A 22,174-nucleotide genomic window follows, 5' to 3' on the forward strand; every position below is an offset into this window, starting at 1 on the left:
GTGTACAAGAACATTTCCCACAGCTGTAGAGCCTTCCTGAAATGAACAGTTGATTGCATTGTAAAAATAACCCCAGTGCGCAGGAGACGAGCAAGAAGCCAGATTGTGCTACATAGCGAGACCTGTCCCAGAACTCACTAAAGAATGTCTTAAGAGCTACAAGAGCTAGTTCCAGGACAGGCTCCAAAACCACAGAGAAACTGTGTCTCGAAAAACCAAAAAAAAAAAAAAAAAAAGAATGTCTTAAGAGGCCAGTATGAAGCTCACGAAATTTTTATTAAAGATGTTATTTATTATGTATGCAGTATTCTGCCTGTATGCCTACTTGCAGGCCAGAAGAGGGCACCAGATCTCATTATAGATGGTTATGAGCCACCATATGGTTGCTGGGAATTGAACTCAGGACCTCTGGAAGAGCAGCCAGTACTCTTAACCACTGAGCCATCTCGCCAGCCTGAAGCTCATGAAATTTGGTTAGCATTTTTTAAAAAACATTTTTAAAAATTTATTATGTATACACTGTTCTGCCTGCAGGCCAGAAGACGGAACCAGATCTCATTACAGATTGGTTGTGAGCCACTATATAGTTGCTGGGGATTGAATGCAGGACTTCTGAAGAACAGTCAGTGCTCTTAACTTCTGAGCAATCTCTCCAGCCACCTTGTTTAGCACTTCTAAGGCCCAGGGTTTGATGTTCAAATCAGTAGATTGGTATAATTATTAAGACTCTGGGTCCCTCTGTAACACCACAAGGGGGGGGGCAGCTCAAACATATGGCGTTTACTGTTATTATTTTTAAGCAAAAGCAATAGACTCCAAAAGACTGACCTTTGCAATGGTCACAGGTCCTTCACCTTTATCCTATTTAACACAGTGGTCCCCACCACCTTTTCTCAGGACAGCCACTGTGACACTAACAAAGCTTATCCTTTTTATTTATATTGGTTTTTTGAGATAGGGTTTCTCTGTGTAACAGTCCTGGAACTCACTTTGTAGACCAGGCTGACCTTAAACTGATGTGGGAGTGATTTCTTTCTAATCTGTTGCTTTCATTGTTTAATTAATAAAGAAACTCCCTAGGCCCATTTGATAGGCCAACCCTTAGGTGGGTGAAGTAAACAGAACAGAATGCTGGGAGAAAGAAGCCGAGTCAGTGAGTCGCCATGATTCTCCCACTCCAGACGGATGCAGGTTAAGTTCTTTCCTGGTAAGCCAGCTCGTGGTGCTACACAAAATATTAGAAATGGATTAGATCAATATGTAAGAGCTAGCCAATAAGAGGCTGGAACTAGTGGGTCAGGCAGTGATTAAAAGAATACAGTTTCCACCAGGCGGTGGTGGCGCACGCCCTTAATCCCAGCACTTGGGAGGCAGAGGCAGGCGGATCTCTGTGAGTTCGAGACCAGCCTGGTCTACAAGAGCTAGTTCCAGGACAGGCTCCAAAACCATAGAGAAACCCTGTCTCGAAAAAACCAAAAAAAAAAAAAAAAAATACAGTTTCCGTGTAATTATTTCAGGGCATAAGCTAGTTGGCAGCCAGGAGCCGGGTGGCAGGAATGTGGCCCCGCAGCTCCTATCACAACATTAAACCTTTGCCTGCCTCTGCCTCCCAAGTGCTGGGATTAAAGCTTTGTCAAAGCCACCATTCCGCTGAGGCCATGTTTCTTTTGGGTTAGGAGCATCACAGCAGGAGTCATCACAGCCATCAGCCCCAGCCTTGGCTGTCCACTGACCCTGCTGTTGCTCTCCCTGATTCCTGGAGGTCTTTTTCTTCTCCTAAAGACCATGTCTTACAAGTCTGTTTAGTTAGGCTCATTCTTTGTATAATCTAAAAGGTGCTCTGAACCCAATCCAAATGTGTCATCTTGTGTGATCTTGTACATGGCAGCTAGCTTTTCCCAATTCTACCTTTGTTACTGTTGCCTTCCCAGGGTGAAGGACATCAGTGTTTGCTTCCTCTCAAGTATATGGTGAGTCATAAACTTCCTGGTCTGGATTATCACTGTGTCATTCACGATGTGGGTCCCGAGCTGCCAGGAGGAAGAGCAAGATGGTTTCAAAATGAGGGAGAAGCATATGGTTTGGACTCCCTTAAAAGCGGGAACGAAATGGAAATAGTTCCATTTTGTTATTCAGGATAGTACTTCCCTTCCAGCTGAAGACGGTGAAATGAAAGTGGTGTGCACTGAATTCCTATGGGATCTGCCAAGATAGGTAATCACAGGTACGTCATACAATAAAAACACTTCCCTGATGATTGAGATTTTTCTGTCCTGAAGATCTAGCTTAGGACCTCAAACAGTACACAGGCATGTTCTGAGCTAAAACCCCAGCTACTATGTGTGTGACACGTTCCTGTGGGTACATGCACATGTACGTGCAGGTAGTTATGTGGCTATAGATGTAGAGGTCAGAGGTCAACACCAGGTGTTTCTCCTGACCACTCCTCCACTCGCTAAACCTGGCACTGACAGATTGGCTACATTGACTGGCCACTAAGTTCCAGGAATCAGTGCCCCCAAGCCCTAACTAGAGTACTGCTATCTCTTCTGCCCCCCCTCCTTTAACAGCTACTTTTTATGTTCATTGGTGTTTTGCCTGCATTTATGTCTGTGTGTGTGTCAGATCTGGAACTGGAGTTAAACCTACCTGAGTGCTCTGGAAGAGTAAGTAGCCAGTGATCTTAAGCGATGAACCATCTTTCCAGCGTCTTTTTTTTTTTTTTTTTGGTTTTTCGAGACAGGGTTTCTCTGTGGTTTTGGAGCCTGTCCTGGAACTAGCTCTTGTAGACCAGGCTGGTCTCGAACTCAGAGATCCGCCTGCCTCTGCCTCCCGAGTGCCGGGATTAAAGGTGTGTGCCACCACCGCCCGGCTTCCATTGAGAAATCTTATGTCTTCAGTTTACTATGCCCACCCTAGCCACACTTGGTATCAAAATTTTAGCCTAACAAACAAAAGGGTCAAACAGTGGTGATGCATACTTTTAATCTCAGCACTCCCAGGATCGCTGAGTTCGGGGCCAGACTGTTATACAGAACAAGTTCCAGGACAGCCAGGGCTACACAGAGATACCGTCTCAAAAAACCAATATGGGCCGGGCGATGGTGGCGCACGCCTTTAATCCCAGCACTCGGGAGGCAGAGGAAGGCGGATCTCTGTGAGTTCGAGACCAGCCTGGTCTACAGAGCTAGTTCCAGGACAGGCTCCAAAGCCACAGAGAAACCCTGCCTCGAAAAACCAAAAAAAAAAAGGGGCGGGCGGTGGTGGCACACGCCTTTAATCCCAGCACTTGGGAGGCAGAGGCAGGCGGATCTCTGGGAGTTCGAGACCAGCCTGGTCTACAAGAGCTAGTTCCAGGACAGGCTCCAAAACAACAGAGAAACCCTGTCTCGAAAAACCAAAAAAATAAAAAAATCAATACGGGCAGGAGAGATGGCTTAGAGGTTGGGAGCACTGGCTGCTTTTCCAAAGGTCCTGAATTAAATTCCCAGCAACCACATGGTGGCTCACAATCATCTATGAGATCTGGTGCCCTCTTCTAACATGCAGGCAGAACACTGCATACATAATAAATAAATCTTTAAAAAAAATAGACAAAAAAACAATGACATTGTCTATATTTACCAGCATCTTCATGTTTATGTGCCACGTATGTACCTGGTGCACAAGGTTAGGAGCGAGAGCACTAGATTTCCTAGAACTGGAGTCATGTTTGTGAGCAACCATACACGAGTTGGTACTGGGAACTTAACTTACATCCTCTGGAAGAGCAAGTAATTGTTCTTATCCCCTGAGCAACCTTCCCCAGGTTCCTACTAGGTTGTACAGATTATTTTGACCTGAGGGTTTGGTTTCATTTGAGAGTGCCTGCTTAGCATGTAGAGAGCACCAAATGAAGCCAAAATTTCACAACTGCCTAAGAGTGCAAGACCACCCTCTCAGCCGGGCGATGGTGGCGCACACCTTTAATCCAGCACTTGGGAGGCAGAGGCAGGTGGATCTCTGTGAGTTCGAGACCAGCCTGGTCTACAAGAGCTAGTTCCAGGACAGGCTCCAAAACCACAGAGAAACCCTGTCTCGAAAAACAAAACAAAACAAAAACAAAAAAAAGGAAAAAAGACCACCCTCTCTCTCCACTCTATAAGGCACTGAGAACAGACGGAGCTAAAGAGATACTGTCTCGAACAAGAAAACTTGGACAAGGGTGTTAAGGATAGAGAACACTTGCCCCTTATGTGACAAGTCCTGGGTTTGAACCCCAGCACTTCTGAAAAATAAACCATTTTAAAAATATGAGCTTATTTCAGAGGGTTAAAAACCATTAACTTGACATGTAGTCCACTTTTCAAAGTATAATCTTGTGATTGGATCAATATTGAAATACCATCACATGCTCCTGTAAAAACATGCCTCACGGGACTGGAGGGCCACTCGTGCAGGGGACCCGGTTCAGTTCCCAGCAGCAACATAGCTCCCCAATAACTATCTGTACAATCCATGGCAGAAACGCTGGTACTGCTCAAGAGGCAGAGTTCTAGGAGTTGAAGGTCAGTCTGATGTACAATTCTGGGTCAGCCTGGTCAATAAAGAGCTTTTACCGTGGTTTTCTACTAATTTAAGCTAAAACTGCATTCCTAGAACCTTTATTTGTATGGACAGGTTGGAAAATCAGGGATCTGCGGAGATTAGAATTGGTCTGGTAAAGTACCTCAGTTTAAGGAGCCTAGTGCTGGCATGACAGGTGTGTGACACCATGCCTGTGATTTCCAAAGTCCTGCTACCTGCCTTATGAATTAAGTGCCCCTCCTTTACACCTCAGACATGGTGTATACTAGCATATTATTTGGTACTTAAGGTGTTTGGCTAGAACTAGAACGTCTTTATTTATTATGTATACAATATTCTGTCTGTGTGTACGCCTGCAGGTCAGAAGAGGGCACCAGACCTCATTACAGATGGTTGTGAGCCACCATGTGGTTGCTGGGAATTGAACTCAGGACCTTTGGAAGAGCAGGCAGTGCTCTTAACCTCTGAGCCATCTCTCCAGCCCCCTAGAACAACGTCTTAACTGCTAAATCCTAAGCGTTGAATTTAGTAATGCTTACCACCAATTTCCTTCCCTCAATGCTATTGTGGTGAGTACAAGATCAGGCTACAGCACCAGTAGTTCACCTTCAGTACAGGCATGGAGGTTCTGTCTTCTAAAACATTTGAGTGTTTGTGCATGCAAACACACCATAGAAATCAAGTGACACAACTTGTGGGTTGGTACCAGTAGCTTTGGGCATCTTGCTTGTTGCTTTGTTTTTGTGACAGAGTCTATTATGTAGCCCTGCTTGTCCTAGATGTTGCTTTGTATACCAGGCTATCCTACAGCTCAGAAATCTACCTGCCTCTCTGCCTGAGTGCTGGGATTAAAGACATGCACCACCACCACACCAAGCTATCAATCTTATTTGTAAGACAAGAACAAAATTTCAGATAAAAATATTACAGTTTTTAAATTAAATTACCTTCAGTAATGTAGGAATAATTTTAAGCCAGTGAAGGGAAAAATAAATGTAAACCAAGTTTATTTTGCGTTTTAAGTAGTGTTCTTAAAGCACTACAGCTTGGTAAACAATGTAAATTAGTATAAGTCATCTCAAAAGCCAGAGGTTTTTCTTTCTTGTTTTGTTTTTTTTTTTAATGAGTTGTTAAAAAGATGCAGCCTATTCTAACAGGATAAATATTTTTAACCATTTCACTTTGAGTTAATGAAGGCTCACAAATGAGCAACACTCCTCATTGAGGAAAACAAAAAGCTGTTGTCGACAAGCGACAGCACACACACACAAAAACAAAAAGAACTGTGTAAAAATAACTAACTGTTCCCATATTTTTAAGTTGCTTTACAATGGGATGATATGCACATGATCTTGCTGCAAACTCGACACACAGACTCTAATACATGTAAGTCTAGAGACAGACAATTCAGCTCGAGGTGCCAACTCCAGACAATGCAGCTCTACAACCCTCTTAACGCAATTGGTTTTACTCATTACTTTTCTTCTAGACCGAAATACAGGCTAGAAAGAAAATGCTCCCTAATTAAAATTGGTATTGTTTACAAGAAAAGAATTTTATAATTAATCTTGCATTAGAATTTACAAGTATATGTTCAAATCTAATTTACTTCCTCCCCCCAGCCTTGCCACAAAATAGGCATGAAGTAAAAGTTTTTAAAAAATGCCTTAATTTTCAAACTTCATGCAAACTAAAGATGACCAAACAGAAGCTTAAACAATGGAAGGGTATTTCACAGAAAATTTCTTATACAAAAAACACATAAGAAAAAGGGCCACTAGGTGACATTTTAATTTACAAATTGGCATCATTTTGGTCGACAAATAATCCATATGCTGTTTTCTTCTGTGTACATATCTTGCAGAGAGAAAAAAACCCGAGCATGACTTCAGATTTTAATCACACATTTCTTCTGGAATCTCATGTGGATTAAGAATCCCAGGTACGGACATTTGAAGTTTATGCTTCTCCTCTTGAGCCTGTCGAAGTGCTGTTTCTCTTTCTTCCAAAAATAGATCAGAGGTATCTTCACCTGCAAACTCCTGTGAATACAGGTCAAACATAATAAAACTTCAAGTTGCTGCCAGGCCGGGGGTGGGGGTTGGAGTGGGGAGGAGCTGTGTACAGACATGTTATGTACCATTTTGCCGTTTGCAATAGAAATATAAATTATTGCCATGTAGTGGTGCTGCACACCTTTAATCCCAGCACTAAAGAGGCAGAGGATTATGAATCCTGTGAGTTAGAGACCAGCCTGGTCTACACACTGAGTTCCAGAACAGCCAGGAACTGTTTCAGTTCCAGGCTTGGGTGGTGATGGAGGTAGTGGTGGAATGTAGCTTGCCTGGATGTACACAAAATATAATCTAGGGGCTGGAGAGATGGCTCAGAGGTTAAGAACATTGCCTGCTCTTCCAGAGGTCCTGAGTTCAATTCCCAGCAACCACATGGTGGCTCACAACCATCTGTAATGAGGTCTGGTGCCCTTTCTTGGCCTACAGGCATACACACAGACAGAATATTGTATACATAATAAATAAATATTAAAAAAATAATCTAAATATTTAATCAGAAGAGATGGTTCAGCATTAAGAGCACTGGCTGCTCTTCTAGAGCACCCAGGTTCAATACCTAGCACCCACATGGTAGCTCACAACTGTCTTTAACAAGTTCCGGGGTTCTGACACCCTTACAGACGGACATGCAGGCTAAACACCAATGTATACCAATTAAAATCAAGTCCAGATGCATGAACAAGACAAGTGGATGCTCACCTACATAGGAACTCTGTCACAAAAAGCCAAAATATGCCGGGCGGTGGTGGCGCACGCCTTTAATCCCAGCACTCAGGAGGCAGAGGCAGGCGGATCTCTTTGAGTTGGAGGCCAGCCTGGTCTACAAGAGCTAGTCCCGGGACAGGCACCAAAGCTACACAGAAACCCTGTCTCGAAAAACCAAAAAACAAAACAAAAACAAAAAGCCAAAATAAAAACCTTAACTTAGCAGGTCGGTGGTGGCGCACGCCTTTAATCCCAGCACTCAGGAAGCAGAGGCAGGCGGATTTCTGTGAGTTGGAGGCCAGCCTGGTCTACAAGAGCGAGTTCTAGGATAGGAACCAAAGGTACAGAGAAACCTTGTTTCGAAAAACCAAAAACCTTAACTTAATAAAAACATACCTTTATCTGGACTAAGAAATCCCTTAGATGTTCCTTGAATGCAGGGATATCCTGATTTAAGCTGAAAAGTCCTGTTACAAAGAGCTTCACTTGAGCACTACAAATCAAAACAAAATACCGACTTTTAAAAACTGAACATTTAAAGCAAGGTTTTTAAGACTATCACCAGCACATCTGCCAAATTCAAAACTTGGGAAGATTTAATAATACAGAACTTGAGGGAAGAGGTTTAATAAGTGCTTGCAGCACCTGGCAGTCTAGGACCCATTACTGGAAACCATATAGTAAAGAACTAACTCCCATGTATTCTTCTGACCCTATACATGTACAAAGTGCACACACACCCATATGCATGCACACACAAAACTAAGATTAAAAACAAACCCAAGCACCCTTCCCAACTGCCTGTAACTCCAGCTCCAGGAAGATGGATTTCTCTGGTCTTAACACGAACCTGCACTTACATGCCCAAACCCCTCCCCCATATAGTAATAAAAGTATTTACTCTTGTAGATGAGGGAATGCAGACTTAAGGAGATTAGCCACATATTCCTGAATAAACACTTGGTTGTTAACTGGATTTCCAGGATTTAGTGGTGTACTTATTTTTCCTTCTTCAACCAAATTAAACATATATGCAAGAATTGACGCATGCATTGTTAAGCCTGTTGAATAGAAGAAACTTATTAATTCAAAGATGAAGCTTAAACACCGGGACACTTCGTAGCTTCGTGGGTCTCATTCTTACCTGCAGTATGTGAGGTGTCCGTCACAACAGAAAAGATATGCTGAAGAATATCACAAAAATAAGTTTGATAAAAACTCTGCGCTGCAGCTTCTTCTTGTGCAACATTTTGTAAAAGTGTAAAAAGTATCTGTAGGCCTAAAGTTAATAGAATATTGTTACAGACTAAGAGATTGCTTTAAAATGACTACAGATATTCTTTAACTTTAAAACAAATAGAAAAAGAGAGAGACTGACTTATGTGAGGGGGTCTTGGTGGTGAGATCTAATTAATCTCTGTCCTCATGACTCTTGATTTCTGAGCCCCAGAGACCAATATTATAACTTACCTGACTAAAGCCCATTTCCCTTTATTATGGATAACAGATATATACTGACATATATTCTAAATATGTGGTCCCTCACAAAATAGCTAATGCTAATGTTGACTCGTGGCAATTCCCCCCCCCCCCTTTTTTTTGTTTTTTCGAGACAGGGTTTCTCTGTGGCTTTGGAGCCTGTCCTGGAACTAGCTCTGTAGACCAGGCTGGCCTTTAACTCACAGAGATCCGCCTTCCTCTGCCTCCTGAGTGCTGGGATTAAAGGCGTGTGCCACCACCGCCTGGCAATAAATTATCTTGAGGAAAAAAAAGAAAAAAAAATATTTATGCCCTGGTAATACTGAAGCTGTTTTACTGAACTAATTTGTCCACGTTGGGTTTCATGGTCTAAGTCTAAGATGACTGACCAGGTCTCTTCCTCAATAATTAACCTAAAGAAGATAAAACAGCTATGGAACTGCCTCTTTTAAGTGATGTTCACCAAACCGCCATTTTAGGCCACTTTAGCTTTACAAACACAACTTACTCTAAGACACGGAAAGAGCCTTAAAAAAAAAATCTTGCACCTATGTAACTACTCATAAGTATCCAGACTGTAGAACAGAAGGCTTGCCACAGTTGCGACAGGAGAATGCCAAGAAACCAGCTGGTCCTCTAGCTTGGAGAGTACACTGGTCAGCAATAAAGGACACTTAAGCTCTGGGCCATTCTCCAGGCTTCAGATTCTGTCTTACTCAAGGTAGAAGGTGAGGACTTGCACATGCAAGCCATCACACACACACACCTGCATTCACAGGCACAGAAATGAGGGAGGGTGGAGAATTAAGCAAAAACAAAACAAAACCACCATAAAAAGGCACATAAGAAAAGTTAATGCAGGAAATAGTGGCACATGCCTTTAATCCTGACACTCAGGACAGCCACAACTGTTACACAGAGAAACTCTGCTAGAAAAAAAAAACAAAAAGAGAACAAGAAAAACCAACAATCATGATCAGAAGCTGGTTTTTATGAAATAGCCACTAAAATCTAATTAATGGCCACAGAACATACACAAAATGCATGAGCTCTATGAAGGATGACGAAACATGGCCCAGATTTTCATAATGACGCTAGAATGGGTAGATTTAAAAGTAATAAACTTTCATTCCTTAAATTTATTCAATATTTTAGAAACTTCATTAACCTCTGGTAAGTGAAACCTCAGAAATTAAAGAGGTATTGAGTGGAACTTTGTATATATTTCTTGTTCATGAGGCAAATGAGTTAAACTACTTTTTTCTATGTATTTACCTGTATCTGCAACATTCCTCATGGTATGTTTAAAGGCCCAAATAATAGAATCCAAAACAAGCTTAAACTGTGCGGGTGGGATAGCAAGGAATGCTGGAAAGCAATGTGAATTTACAGCCTGAAGTAATAAGAAAAAGTTTGTTCTGTGTTCTGGATATTCTTCAAAATCCTAAAAGAAATGAGAACAAAATTACATTATCAGGGGAGGGAAATAGCAAGCCTGTATTTGCACACACATTCAGAGTTACCCATGTGTCCTGTAAGATATATTGCCCCCAAAGGAAAACCCACATGTTGTGGGACAATCATTTTGAAAACTGTATCTCTGCCAAAGGGGCCTTCTGACTGGCTTAATAAAGAGGTGAATGGCCAATAGCTAGCTAGGCAGGAGAGAACTGGTGGAACTTCCAGAGAGAGTTCTCTGCGAAGACACGACACAGAAAAAGCTGAACATACCACACAGGAAAGACATGGATTAATATAGATTAATAACTTATAACTTATAAGAGCTAGTTGGGAAAAGGCCTAGGCTAAGGCCAGGCTTCCCTAATTAATAGTAAGTCTCCAATATAATTTATCTGCAGGCTGGCAGCCCCACATTTTAGGATTCATATTTTAAAGGTTTAATATCATGCTCTGCAAATAATTAAACTAGGAAACATAACCAGGTTGGGTGGTGAATGCCTATCATCTCAGGACTCAGAAGCCTGGGGAAGGTGTATGGCCCCAAGTCCGAGGCCAGAGTGTACTTTTCAACAAAATGCTGTTGTCCCTTCCAATAGGCACCCCTTAAAGACCCTGGTCTGTGTTTGTGGAATTCTACCCCATATTGAGCCTCAGTCCAGCTTTAATGCCCACCCCATTCACTTTTTAAAGCCAAGGTCTCACTGTGTAGCTCCAGCTATGTAGACCAAGCTGGCCTTGAATTTACAAAGATCCAAATCCACCCATTTCTGCCTCATGTTTTTCCATGACCAGTCTTAATTTATTGCTTGATGTCAAGATTGTTATTAAGATGACAATTATTCCTTATACTATAATACAACTTAATTCTAGGGCCTTAAAAGTTGTTTTCATTATGTAATAAAACACAAACCACTTACCTTATTTATCATATTCAATGTGCATTCAAAAACTGCATCGAATATTTGAGGTATTTCAGCTGTTATATGTCCGCCTAATTTGTTGACAATAATGGCCATAGTACTAAGCACTTCTGGTTCTCTAGCAGCTGGGACATTTCTCTGGTAATCAATGAGAACTGCATCCAACAAAGGGGGAACAAAGTTCTCAGCTACCTGTTGGAAGGGAAAAAAGTCCTTACTTTTAAGCTATGTCTCTCCCGTCTCTATGATTCAGATTATCTGCTGAGATACCGTGCTGAAAATTTTAGCAACCAGTAAAGTTAAAATAAATAGTAATATAACCGAACATACACAAACAGTTCAGACATGAAATAATTTGAATATATTCTTGATTCTTGTCATATAGCCAGGTTGGCACTCATCCTGCCACAGGTTACCGGAGCTGCAAAAACAAACAGGTGTATGCCAACACACCAGCTTCATACATATTCAGTGAGTCAGAATCTTAAAGTCCACTATACAGGACACATTAAGAAATTTGGTCTTGTAGTATTTTGGTTCTAGCCAATTTAGGACTCTGACTTACTGAATATGTATGTGTTATTCATGTAATTTCATGTTGGAAGTAAAGGCATTTTCTTACTTTGACCATCAAATCTCAAGATCAAAGATGAGGGTTGTTGAGATGGCTCAAAACTTTAACTTATAAGGCCAAAGTCACGATAGTCCTACCCACTTAGGAACCATATGCCTGGATTTCAATGTGACCCATATCACATCAATTCCATTGACCTTTTGTGACCAAGTTGTTTGTTTGGTTTTGAGGCAGGGCTTTTCTGTGAAGCCCAGCTGTTCAAGAACTCTCTGTATACCAGGGCTGCCTCTGCCTCCCGAGTGTTGGAATTAAAGGCATGAGCAACCACCACCTGGCTAATGTGACTAAAAGGAGAAAAACTTACCATCTGAGGATCGTTGGAACGGCTCACCCAACCAGATATTAACTTTAAAGTTTCCCTTTTTACTGTCCGCATACTTCTAATCAGTGGTTGCTTTGTAACCATTTCACCTAAAAAAAAAAAAAAAAAATCAAAATCAAATATAAACTAACTCGACAGACTACATCAGTGATAGGTCTACTTCAGATGTTATCATTCCACTACCATTTATGAAGAGTCTAACACTAATGGGAACAGCAAAATATGCAAGACTAAACAACATGGCTTTGCGTATTTTCAAAGCAGCCACTGTCAATAAACTATACTTGTAGGCAAGAATAATACTAATAGGGCAAAGGGCAAAGAGTTGTTGAGAAACGGTCGTGGACTTTGATGCCCCAGATACTATCACTTCCCCAGAAGCCAGAATCACTTACCATTAGCTTGAATAGCTGCAGAAATATTTTCACTGAGGCACTTATATACATTGAGCATGTCTAAATAAATTCTCCCAAGCTGAATTACAAATGGATGTCCAACAGCTTTGCAGGCTCTCACGTTTGTTTTTAATATGCTACCCAGTTGCTTGACTGTTTCAGGGTCTTTCAGGATATCCACATTCTGGAATTATCACAATAAAATACAATCTCACTTATTCAAAACATCTCAAGACAAATACTGGAACTCAGCTTCAGCTAAGTAGCAGAGTGTGTATTGCATACATGAAGTTCCAAGAACCCAATGAGATCTAAAACTCAAATTACTTAAAACCCACATTAAAAAAAAGTGTCTATGGCGCACGCCTTTAATCCCAGCACTCGGGAGGCAGAGGCAGGCGGATCTCTGTGAGTTCGAGACCAGCCTGGTCTGCAGAGCTAGTTCCAGGACAGGCTCCAAAGCCACAGAGAAACTCTGTCTCGAAAAAACCAAAAAAAAACCAAAAAAAAAAAAAAAAAGTGTCTAAGAGTCTCACCAAAAGATCAAAACAGAACAAAGATACCCTAAAGCCAGCCACGGTGGCACAGGTTTTAATTCCAGCACTTGAGAGGTATATCTTTAAGTTCCAGGACAGCTAGGGCTCTACACGTAAACTGTCTCAAACAGGCAAATGCCTCCACAAAGAAAAGATCTTATAATGGCTCTCATTTTTTTTTGTTCTTTGACAGGGGCTTCTGGGTCTCAGCTGACCTCAAACTAGTTGTGTTGCCAAAGGTGATCTTGAACTTCTAGTCCTGCCTCTGCTAGAATTATATATAATTCCATGCCTGTCTTCTGTAATGTTTCAATTGTCCAAAGTCACATTAATGCATTCATGGAGTAAGGAAAATAGTAATCTTAGAGCATTGATCGACCACAGCTCATAAACAATTCTCCATAATAAACTACTTGTAGATGGGTAGTGTTGGCCAAGGGCTTTGTCACACAATACCTGAAGGCCTAAGCTCAGATCCCTAAGAGTAATAGTAAAGCTGGGCTTAGCAAAAATGCGTTCTCCCAGAACTCCCATAGGGAGACATAATATCATTAAAGTCACAGGATAAACACTCCGAGATAAGTAGTAGTGATGAGACCTTGTCTCAAACAACACTGCAGGGAAGGACCAACAGCAGAGGCTCTATCTTCTATATGTGCAACAGGTACACACAATATATGAATATACATTTTTCAAAAGCACCAAGACTGATTTTATACTTTAAACCCCATTAGAATTCAAAACAAACAAAAACCCCACAAAACACTCAAAACTTACTTTGGTTGCCTGCTGAATTATACTGTCCCATACTTGATTAGGAAGCAGCATGTATTTTTCTATCAAATGCTCTTGAACTGTCTGGTCTGTCTGTGCACCAATCATATATCCCACAGCTTCGTAAAATGTATGAACCTGTTTTAAAATGCAAGCATTTTTATTTTCATGGTTTCACACATCAATAATGGAAAACACATATAAGCAGATTATAAATTTATTAATATAGTATTGATTAATGCCCCCATTTTAAAAATTATTCCTGTAGTTTTGATTCTGTGTGTGAGAATGAGATGGGGGCATATGAATTCAAGTGTAGGAGCCCGAGGATATCATGAGGATGGATATAGTAGCATTTAATGTGGGTGCTGGGATCCCAGTTACAATCCTCAGAAAAAGCAGACCCACTTTTCCATCCCATGTACATACTAGTTTTATACACTTTTAAGGCCTGGTGAGGTGACTCAAGTCCTCCCAGAGACTCAGGTTCTAGCACAAGTACCCACTTTCTGGCTTCTGCAAAACCAGAAAAGAGGAGGTTCACAAGAAACACATAAATGTAAGTAAAAACCCTACACACAGCAAATAATCAGCACAGTGGCTTACATACCTGCTGAGGCTGAAGATCACAAATTATAGTATTTATGTTGTTTAAAATCTCATCAATAAATGGCATCACTTCCCCAACTTGAACTTGAACAAAATGTCTGCGACATTTTTGAGCTATTTTAATGAATGTGTCACAAGCCATGTCCTGGACTCCATCATGGGTCTCTATCAAGATAAATACACTTATTTATTTTTTGTTCAACAAAACCATGAAAACAAAAATTAAATACGTGATATGGGATTCCCTTCTGTATGCTGTGAATCCCATTGGTCTGACAGGACAGAGTAGAGCTAGGTGGGGGAAACTAAACTGTATGCTAGGAGAAAGAAGAGTGGGTCAGGGAGAAGCCAGGGAGCCACCACCAGAGACAGACATGCTGAAACTTTGCTGGTAAGCCACAGCCACGTGGTGATATACAGATTAATAGAGATGGGTTAAATTAAGATGTAAGAGTTAGCAAATAGGAAACTAATGGGCCAAGCAGTGATCTAAATAATCTAAATAATATGGTGTGATTATTTCGGGACTGAGCAGCCAGGAATAAACAAGCAGGCCTCCTTCAACAAATACGAGTAAAGCCGGGTGGTGGTGGCGCACGCCTTTAATCCCAGCACTTGGGAGGCAGAGGCAGGTGGATCTCTGTGAGTTCGAGACCAGCCTGATCTACAAGAGCTAGTTCCAGGACAGGCTCCAAAACCACAGAGAAACCCTGTCTCGAAAAACTAAAAAAAAAAAAAAAAACAACAACAACAAAAAAAACCAAATACGAGTAAATGTGATTTACCATGCATGAATTCAAACAGCTTGTTTACTACTGTCTTCAAAAATTTCCAATGTGCTCTCAAAAACCTTGGGTATTGACCTACTATGTACATGATATTCGATGCAATAATAGCTTTATTATCTTTGCCTCTTTTCTGCTCACATAATCCTAAAAGGTCCTGTAAAATACGACAAATGTATTTATTGTTAAAGATTTTTTTATGGTTAAATACTGTTAAATAAGACATACTTATTTATGGTTCTATTTCATCCTATTAGCTGCATACCTTAATAACAGTAACAAGAAACCGCTTCTCATCTTCTTCATGCATTGCACCACTAATGGAGCCTATTGCCCAACACAAAGTATTCAAATTTTTCCATGACCATTCTGTACCATTCACTTGATTTTGAAGTTTTTTAGTCATTATTATTTCCGTATCTACATAATCCAGATGAGTAAGATAAACTACAAAAAAAACAAAAAGATGTTTAACACCCAAAACTTGAATGATTTATACTATTAAGTATAGTTACTTAAAGATTCAGTTAACTGTGGAACTTTGACCAAACAGTATTTTCACAAATAAGACATAAAATTACAGAATAAATCATTGTCATTTATTAACTCACCTAATGTTTCTCTCATATTCTTATACAAATTTATGGAATCGGTATCCTTCATGAACTCTCTTACAACTTCTCCCTGATCATTTTCTACAACCAGTACTTCCTCTGGTTTAGCCATGCGACTAACCATCAATAAACGGACCTACATATCAATAAACCAATAAAGAAACTGTTAAGACATTTGACACCCATGCCAAATATAGAATCAGTGGAAGACATTTAAAAGCATATACGTTTTTTGTTTCGGTTTTGAGGCAGAGTGTCTCTGTAGCCCTGGCTATCCTAGAACTTGCTCTGTAGACGGGCTGGCCTTAAACTCAAGACACCTGCCTCTGGTTCCCCAGTGCTAGGATTAAAAGCGTGTTACCACCACCCAGCTAAAAGCATATACTCAATTAAGATGCCAGTCATGGATGGTGGCACACTCCTGTAGTTTCAGGACTCAGAATACTGAGTGATTGATTACTAGTCAGATGCTAGGATTGGCTACCAGCCCAAAAACAAACTTTCAAATAAGGCATTGTCATACATGCTTATAATCCCAACACTTGGGTGGCTGATTTATGAGGATCAAGAAGTCAAGGTCAGCCTTGACCAGTTAAGACCGACCGACCTATCAAATGTTTCAATTTAAAAAAGCTAGGTGTAACGATGACACACACCTTTAATTTTAGCATTGGAAAAGCAGAAAGATCTGGATTCAAGATCTTGTCTCCAAAACAATGAAAAATTCTAAAAAGTAAAACATAACTTGAATGTTAACTTTGCAACCCTGCATTTCTGAGCCCTACCTGATCTGGGTTTTTGTTTGTTAACACTATCAATAAATAACCAACCTCTGGCCTACAGATTTCATGTACCTCACTGACTAATAAAACCTCTCCTTCTTCTGCCCACTTCCAATACCTACTAACCATCAACATTACAGTAAGAAACAGCACTCACCAACCCCTTGATCATTACCTTCGATAACACAGTCAAATACAGTTGTCTCCTGGGAGGAATATCAAAATGTTGACTTCCAGATAACAATGGAGAAGCAGACGTAGAAAATGGACTCTCTCTGTAGAGCTCAGCTGCCAAATGATTCCAGTACTCAAGACAGATTTTAAAAATTTCAGTTTCTTCCACTTCAGATACCAACAACATGTAATGAAGGGCCTACACATTAAAACCAGCAAAATTAAAATGTTACCACCAAATCTCCAAGTTAGGTTCCCAGCACTAAATCAGGATTAAAATTAGTTTGAAATACATCAGGATCCTCATGCCTTGAACAGAGTGCTCGGGAAAAAAATGTTTCCAGTGTACATAACTGAGTTATAATCAAGTCTGTCTGAACAGACCTTTACAACTGGAAAGCATGACCTATAGCTCTAGTCCCCGCACTTAGGAAGGCGAAGACCAGGAATTACATGTCATTCTCAAGTAATCACTTTGAGGTGAGTCAGAAACCCCCACAACATAAATGGGCCCTTTGGTGGCAGATACAAGACCCTCACAAGTTTAAGGATGGCCTGGTATAAACAAGTTTGGTGCAAACCAGAACTAGAGAACATGATCTTAAAACACTGGTACAGAATTTGATGTGGAGACAAAAATGGTCAGAAACCAAATTGGTGTTGGTTATACCATTCAGACACATATCCAAACAATAAAACTATTTCCGGGGCTGGTGTGGAACTCTGATGTTGAACTCCTGGGAATCCTCATTCCTCAGATTCCCAGGTGCTGAAATTATAGCACAAGCACGTTTCAAAACTAGGTTTCTTCAGGCTGTCCCAATATGATATTTATATCATGTGGTCCTGTGTGGGTTCAAATGTACAACACTATAATGTATGGCTTTTCTATCTGTTCTGGGATCTTAATAGTTTTCAAATTTAAAAGTAAAAGAATTTGTCAGGCATAGTCCAAGGATTTGAGAGGCAGAGGCAGGTTGATCACGGTGTGTTCAAGACCAGCCTGGTCAAACACAACGACAGAATGAGACTCAAAAACCAAAAAAGGAATCTGGTTTGGAAACAAAGTATGCTCATGCATATAACACCTCAGAACCTGGAAAGTTAAAGAATGCAGATTCGCCACAAGTTCAACACCAGAATGCCCCTACAGAGTTTCACACCAACCTAGGAAATAGTATGAGACACTGTCTCCAAAACACAAAATAGCGGCTGGGCACGCCTTTAATCCCAATATCAGGGATGCAGAGGGATCTCTCTAGTATGACTTCAAGGACAGTTAGGGCAAAATAAAGGCACTTTGCCTCAAAACACAACAAAAGCCACAGGTGGAGAGCAAACAAGACGTCTCAATATCCACATACAGAATAGCACATATTTAAGAACCCCTTTTTTCCTTTTCAGAGAAAAATGTCAGGAACCAAACCTACCTCCATCAGTGCTTCCCTGAGATTCAGTCTTTTCTCTAAAAGTTGACCATGTTCCTTTAGAAAGGTGCAGAGAAATAAACTGAGATTCTGAATAAAGTTCTGCTCATCATCTTTTCCATTTGAATATGCAAGTCGAATATTAGTATTTAAAGGAAGCATCTGGAAGTTGAAAACCATTATCAATCAACGTTACAAAACTAACAACAAAACATTCTGAACTCTAAAATGACACCCAGTTGCTAACACCAACATACAAAGAACAGCTATTAACTGCCTCATATATTCTTTGAATTTTGCTATCAGATTTTTCCCAAGACATGGAAAAATATAAAGGTGCACTCAAATGGCAAACAGTAATATAGCATCATCTTTAACTGCCTAGATGATCAAATTTTGTCTTCAAACAATTCTTTCACACCTGTACCAACAGACCTTAGTCTAGAAAAGAGGTTGGACAAGCAATGTTAAATTAGATGGAGGAGGGAGAGGTTGGTCCTAGAAGGTTCTCAATTACCCCATTGTGTGATCAAGTCTTCACATCATCCAACCTTCAAATTTCTAGAACTATATTATCACGGAACCCATAAAACCTTAATATTACAAGGAAGAAAATTAAAAAACCACTTCTACCTAAGATTGTATATAATATACATAAGCACACTATAACTAATGTGTTTTAACTGTTCTATAGTTTAACTTAATTCAACCATTTTGGTTTATTTGGCAATGTTACTGATCATGAATGTAACCATTTATAGTGCATTAAAATCATTCCATTCATTTTCAAGGCAGTGGTCTATCAATTACCTGCTTTAGCTGCATCATTGTAAGTGTAAACAGAGTTTCAAACTGTTCCTCATATTGGCTTACACTCACACCAGCAATCTCTGTGAGGCACTTCAGCGACACATTTCGAAACATTGGGACATTCAGGAACTATTTTATTAAAAGAGAAAACAAAATTAATCTCAAGAAACATTTTATTTTAAAAATGACAAAGGAGTATGGGAGCTAGAGAGTTGGTTGTGGTTAAAAGCTTTTGGTGTTCTTGTAGAGGACCCAGGTTCTTTCTACTCCCAACAACACCCAATGGCAGCTTACAAGTAGCTACTCCAAGAGGATTCAAACCCTCTGAAGTCTATGCCTTCTGACATCCAAGAGCACCAGACACTCATGTGATAAACACACGTGGTACGCACACAGTAAATTCACCCCCCATACACAAAACAAAAAAATTTAATAAAGGAGACTTACAATCATAAACAAGGATACAGTCTAAAAACAGTGAATAACAGATTTTTATTTTTGCATATACATTTTGAAGAAACACCATATACTCAAAGCACATATGCTTGTGTCTTTTGAGATGGGATCTTAGGAGACAAAAGCCGCTATAAAGCTGAAAATAACCTCAAACTTCTGACCCCTCTGCTTGCATCATAGGTATGTAATAAGGGACGCTGGGGTTAAACCTAAGGTTTGCACATGCTAAGCAAACAGTGAGCTACATTCCCCTGGCATCTGAAATAATAGTAATAATAAACTTGTTTGGTAGCTTTCTTGAAATCATTACAATGTGCTTGATTGGCTTGAGACCCTGTCTTAATAATAAACCAATAACATCAAAACAAAGCCTACTCTGACGAGAATAAACAATGGCTGAAAAATAGTCAATACTACCTTACACATCAGCTACAGTGAATTTAAGGCAAACTTAAACCATGATAGCTTTACCAAACTCTTCGCAACCCCAAAATAAGGTCTTTAGGAGATAATTAACAAAACTGAGATTAATATATTATGGAGAAATTTAGTTATATATTCTGTATACCCTTGGTGGTTAATTTGGGAAATATTAATAGCTGATCTACAATGTTCATATGTTAGCAATTTATCTTTACTAAGGTTCAATAAACACCTCTGTAACATTCATCAAGATAATACAACACACATGCACTGGCAACTACAGTGGAATAATCCTTCTGTACACTACGAAAATATATGTCACTATGATGGGTTTAATAGAAAAGCTGACAAGCCAATAGTTGAACAGGAGAATAGCAAAGTCAAGATATCCCAGCCAGCCACCAAGTAAGCAGAACCATGTAGAAAATGAGGTAACAAGTCATGAGCCACATGGCAAAGCATAGATGAGAAATACAAGTTAATTTAAATATAAAAGTTAATTAGTACAAACCTGAGCTATATCTATCGGCAGATCATTTATAATTTCTATTAAGTCTCTGAGTCAGTTATTTGGGAGCAGGGATTTGGAACAGAAAAATGCCACCTACACATAACAGTAATTATCTATGACTGAGTAACAATAGGAAGTGCATAGCATTCTAAATTTTCAGGCAAAATAGATTTTCATGGTCTCAGTATTGAAGCACTTGCCATTACGCCATTACATCTGATCCTGGGGGCGGCCAATTGCATACAAAATGGATCATTTGATCTCTTCACTGTAACCCAAGTGAAAGCAATATACCACTAGAGATATACCCAACATAGCATTATTGTTTGTTTTTGACAACACCAAGGAGCCAAGCTCTTCCCCAATGAGCTATAACCTCCAGCTTTCACTTTACTTTTGTTTTGCGCCCCCCCTCCCCCAAGTCCTACAGTCCTGGGTTAAGAGGTTCCAAATGGATTATGTGCTGGTATTAAAGCTTTCAATTTGCAGCCCAATGTGGTAACACCTTTAATCTCAGCACTCCAGAGACAGGAGGACCTATATGAATTCGAGGCCAACCTTCCACAAAGTAAGTTCCAGCTGTCACACACACACAAAAAAAGCTTTCATACAGATCTTAAATTGCATTCATACCTGATTCTTGAATCAAACTGACCTAGCTAGCTGGTGGTTTCTTAGACAGACCCTCCTAGGTAAGTAATTTAGAACACCCCTCAACCTTGAAATCATTGTACCTGGTGCTGCTGAGATGGTTCAGCAAGTAAAGAAGCACCTGATGTTCAATCTCCTAAACCTGTATGGCAGAGGGCATCAACTCTCAAACAAATTATCCTTTGACCTCCACACATTCACACAAAACTAAGAAAGAGGTGTAACAAAAAATAAAAGACTTCCTACTTCTGACTCTGCAGTACTGGAATTACATACACATATACCACTATCTCTAAGTTTAAAACAACAAAAAACCAGGATTTAAAGAATCGTTTCAAACAATTACTATTCATATAAAAATCTTGACAGCAGTATCAGCGAAGAAAAACTCTTTGTGCCTATCCAGAGACAAAATTGAAGTGTACTGGCTTTACCTTGTAAATTAATGTGCTGATTAACTTGGTCTCAAAGATGTATCCCAGTGGAATCCAGTTCAGAAATCTTAGCAGTGTTTCTAAGGTTGCATGTACAAGGGGAGCATTTTGGGAATTTTCCTGCAAAGGCAAGCATATCATGAATATACTTTACTCTCACTCTATTTCAGAAAGAAGAAAATTGAAACCACTTACCATCACAAACTGACAGAGTTGAAATATTTGTGAGAATTCATTGCACATGCTAAGGAGAAAAAAAAAAAAGATTTAGGAAAGAGTAAAGACAAATCCTGGTTTCAAGCAGAGCTGATGGAGAGTGATAGGGAGGACACTTGACCTCTCCTTGTGCACACACTCCCAAGTAATTTAAAACTTGCTGACCACTCTCAAACTTTTACACATAGAGCTCCATATAGCACAAGATAATTTAAAACATAATTACTTGCCTGTCTTTTAAATGCTTTGCTTTCACTTGGGTTATCTGTCCACTAGAGAAATCAAACACTTCTTCACTCAAGAGTTTAAGAATCACCATGTTATTCTGACATAGACTTTCACTGGTCCTACTTGCTCCAACAATGTCACTGATAAATGTTGGCCAGTGCTTAGGCCACTCTTGCTTAAGTATCTA

General features: G+C 40.0%; 1 protein-coding gene across 1 annotated transcript in view; it reads right to left on the minus strand.

The window, feature by feature from the left end:
- Positions 1-5,589: 5,589 nt before the first annotated feature.
- Xpo1 (exportin 1) overlaps positions 5,590-22,174 on the minus strand; it is a 41,669-nt gene continuing 25,084 nt past the window's right edge. The window contains exons 7-25 of the mRNA XM_057771920.1: positions 21,990-22,171; positions 21,739-21,787; positions 21,544-21,663; positions 19,069-19,197; positions 18,262-18,420; positions 16,833-17,030; positions 15,873-16,011; positions 15,527-15,708; positions 15,262-15,418; positions 14,478-14,641; positions 13,871-14,005; positions 12,558-12,741; positions 12,145-12,251; positions 11,204-11,398; positions 10,101-10,269; positions 8,491-8,625; positions 8,248-8,407; positions 7,743-7,839; positions 5,590-6,608 (exon numbers count right to left, since the gene is read on the minus strand). Of these exons, the coding sequence (XP_057627903.1) occupies positions 6,462-6,608; positions 7,743-7,839; positions 8,248-8,407; positions 8,491-8,625; positions 10,101-10,269; positions 11,204-11,398; positions 12,145-12,251; positions 12,558-12,741; positions 13,871-14,005; positions 14,478-14,641; positions 15,262-15,418; positions 15,527-15,708; positions 15,873-16,011; positions 16,833-17,030; positions 18,262-18,420; positions 19,069-19,197; positions 21,544-21,663; positions 21,739-21,787; positions 21,990-22,171 (2,808 nt within the window). The 3' untranslated portion in view covers positions 5,590-6,461. The remainder of the gene's footprint in view (positions 6,609-7,742; positions 7,840-8,247; positions 8,408-8,490; positions 8,626-10,100; positions 10,270-11,203; positions 11,399-12,144; positions 12,252-12,557; positions 12,742-13,870; positions 14,006-14,477; positions 14,642-15,261; positions 15,419-15,526; positions 15,709-15,872; positions 16,012-16,832; positions 17,031-18,261; positions 18,421-19,068; positions 19,198-21,543; positions 21,664-21,738; positions 21,788-21,989; positions 22,172-22,174) is intronic.

The sequence above is a fragment of the Chionomys nivalis genome, chromosome 6, assembly GCF_950005125.1.
Source record: "Chionomys nivalis chromosome 6, mChiNiv1.1, whole genome shotgun sequence".
Classification (NCBI taxonomy): domain Eukaryota; kingdom Metazoa; phylum Chordata; class Mammalia; order Rodentia; family Cricetidae; genus Chionomys; species Chionomys nivalis.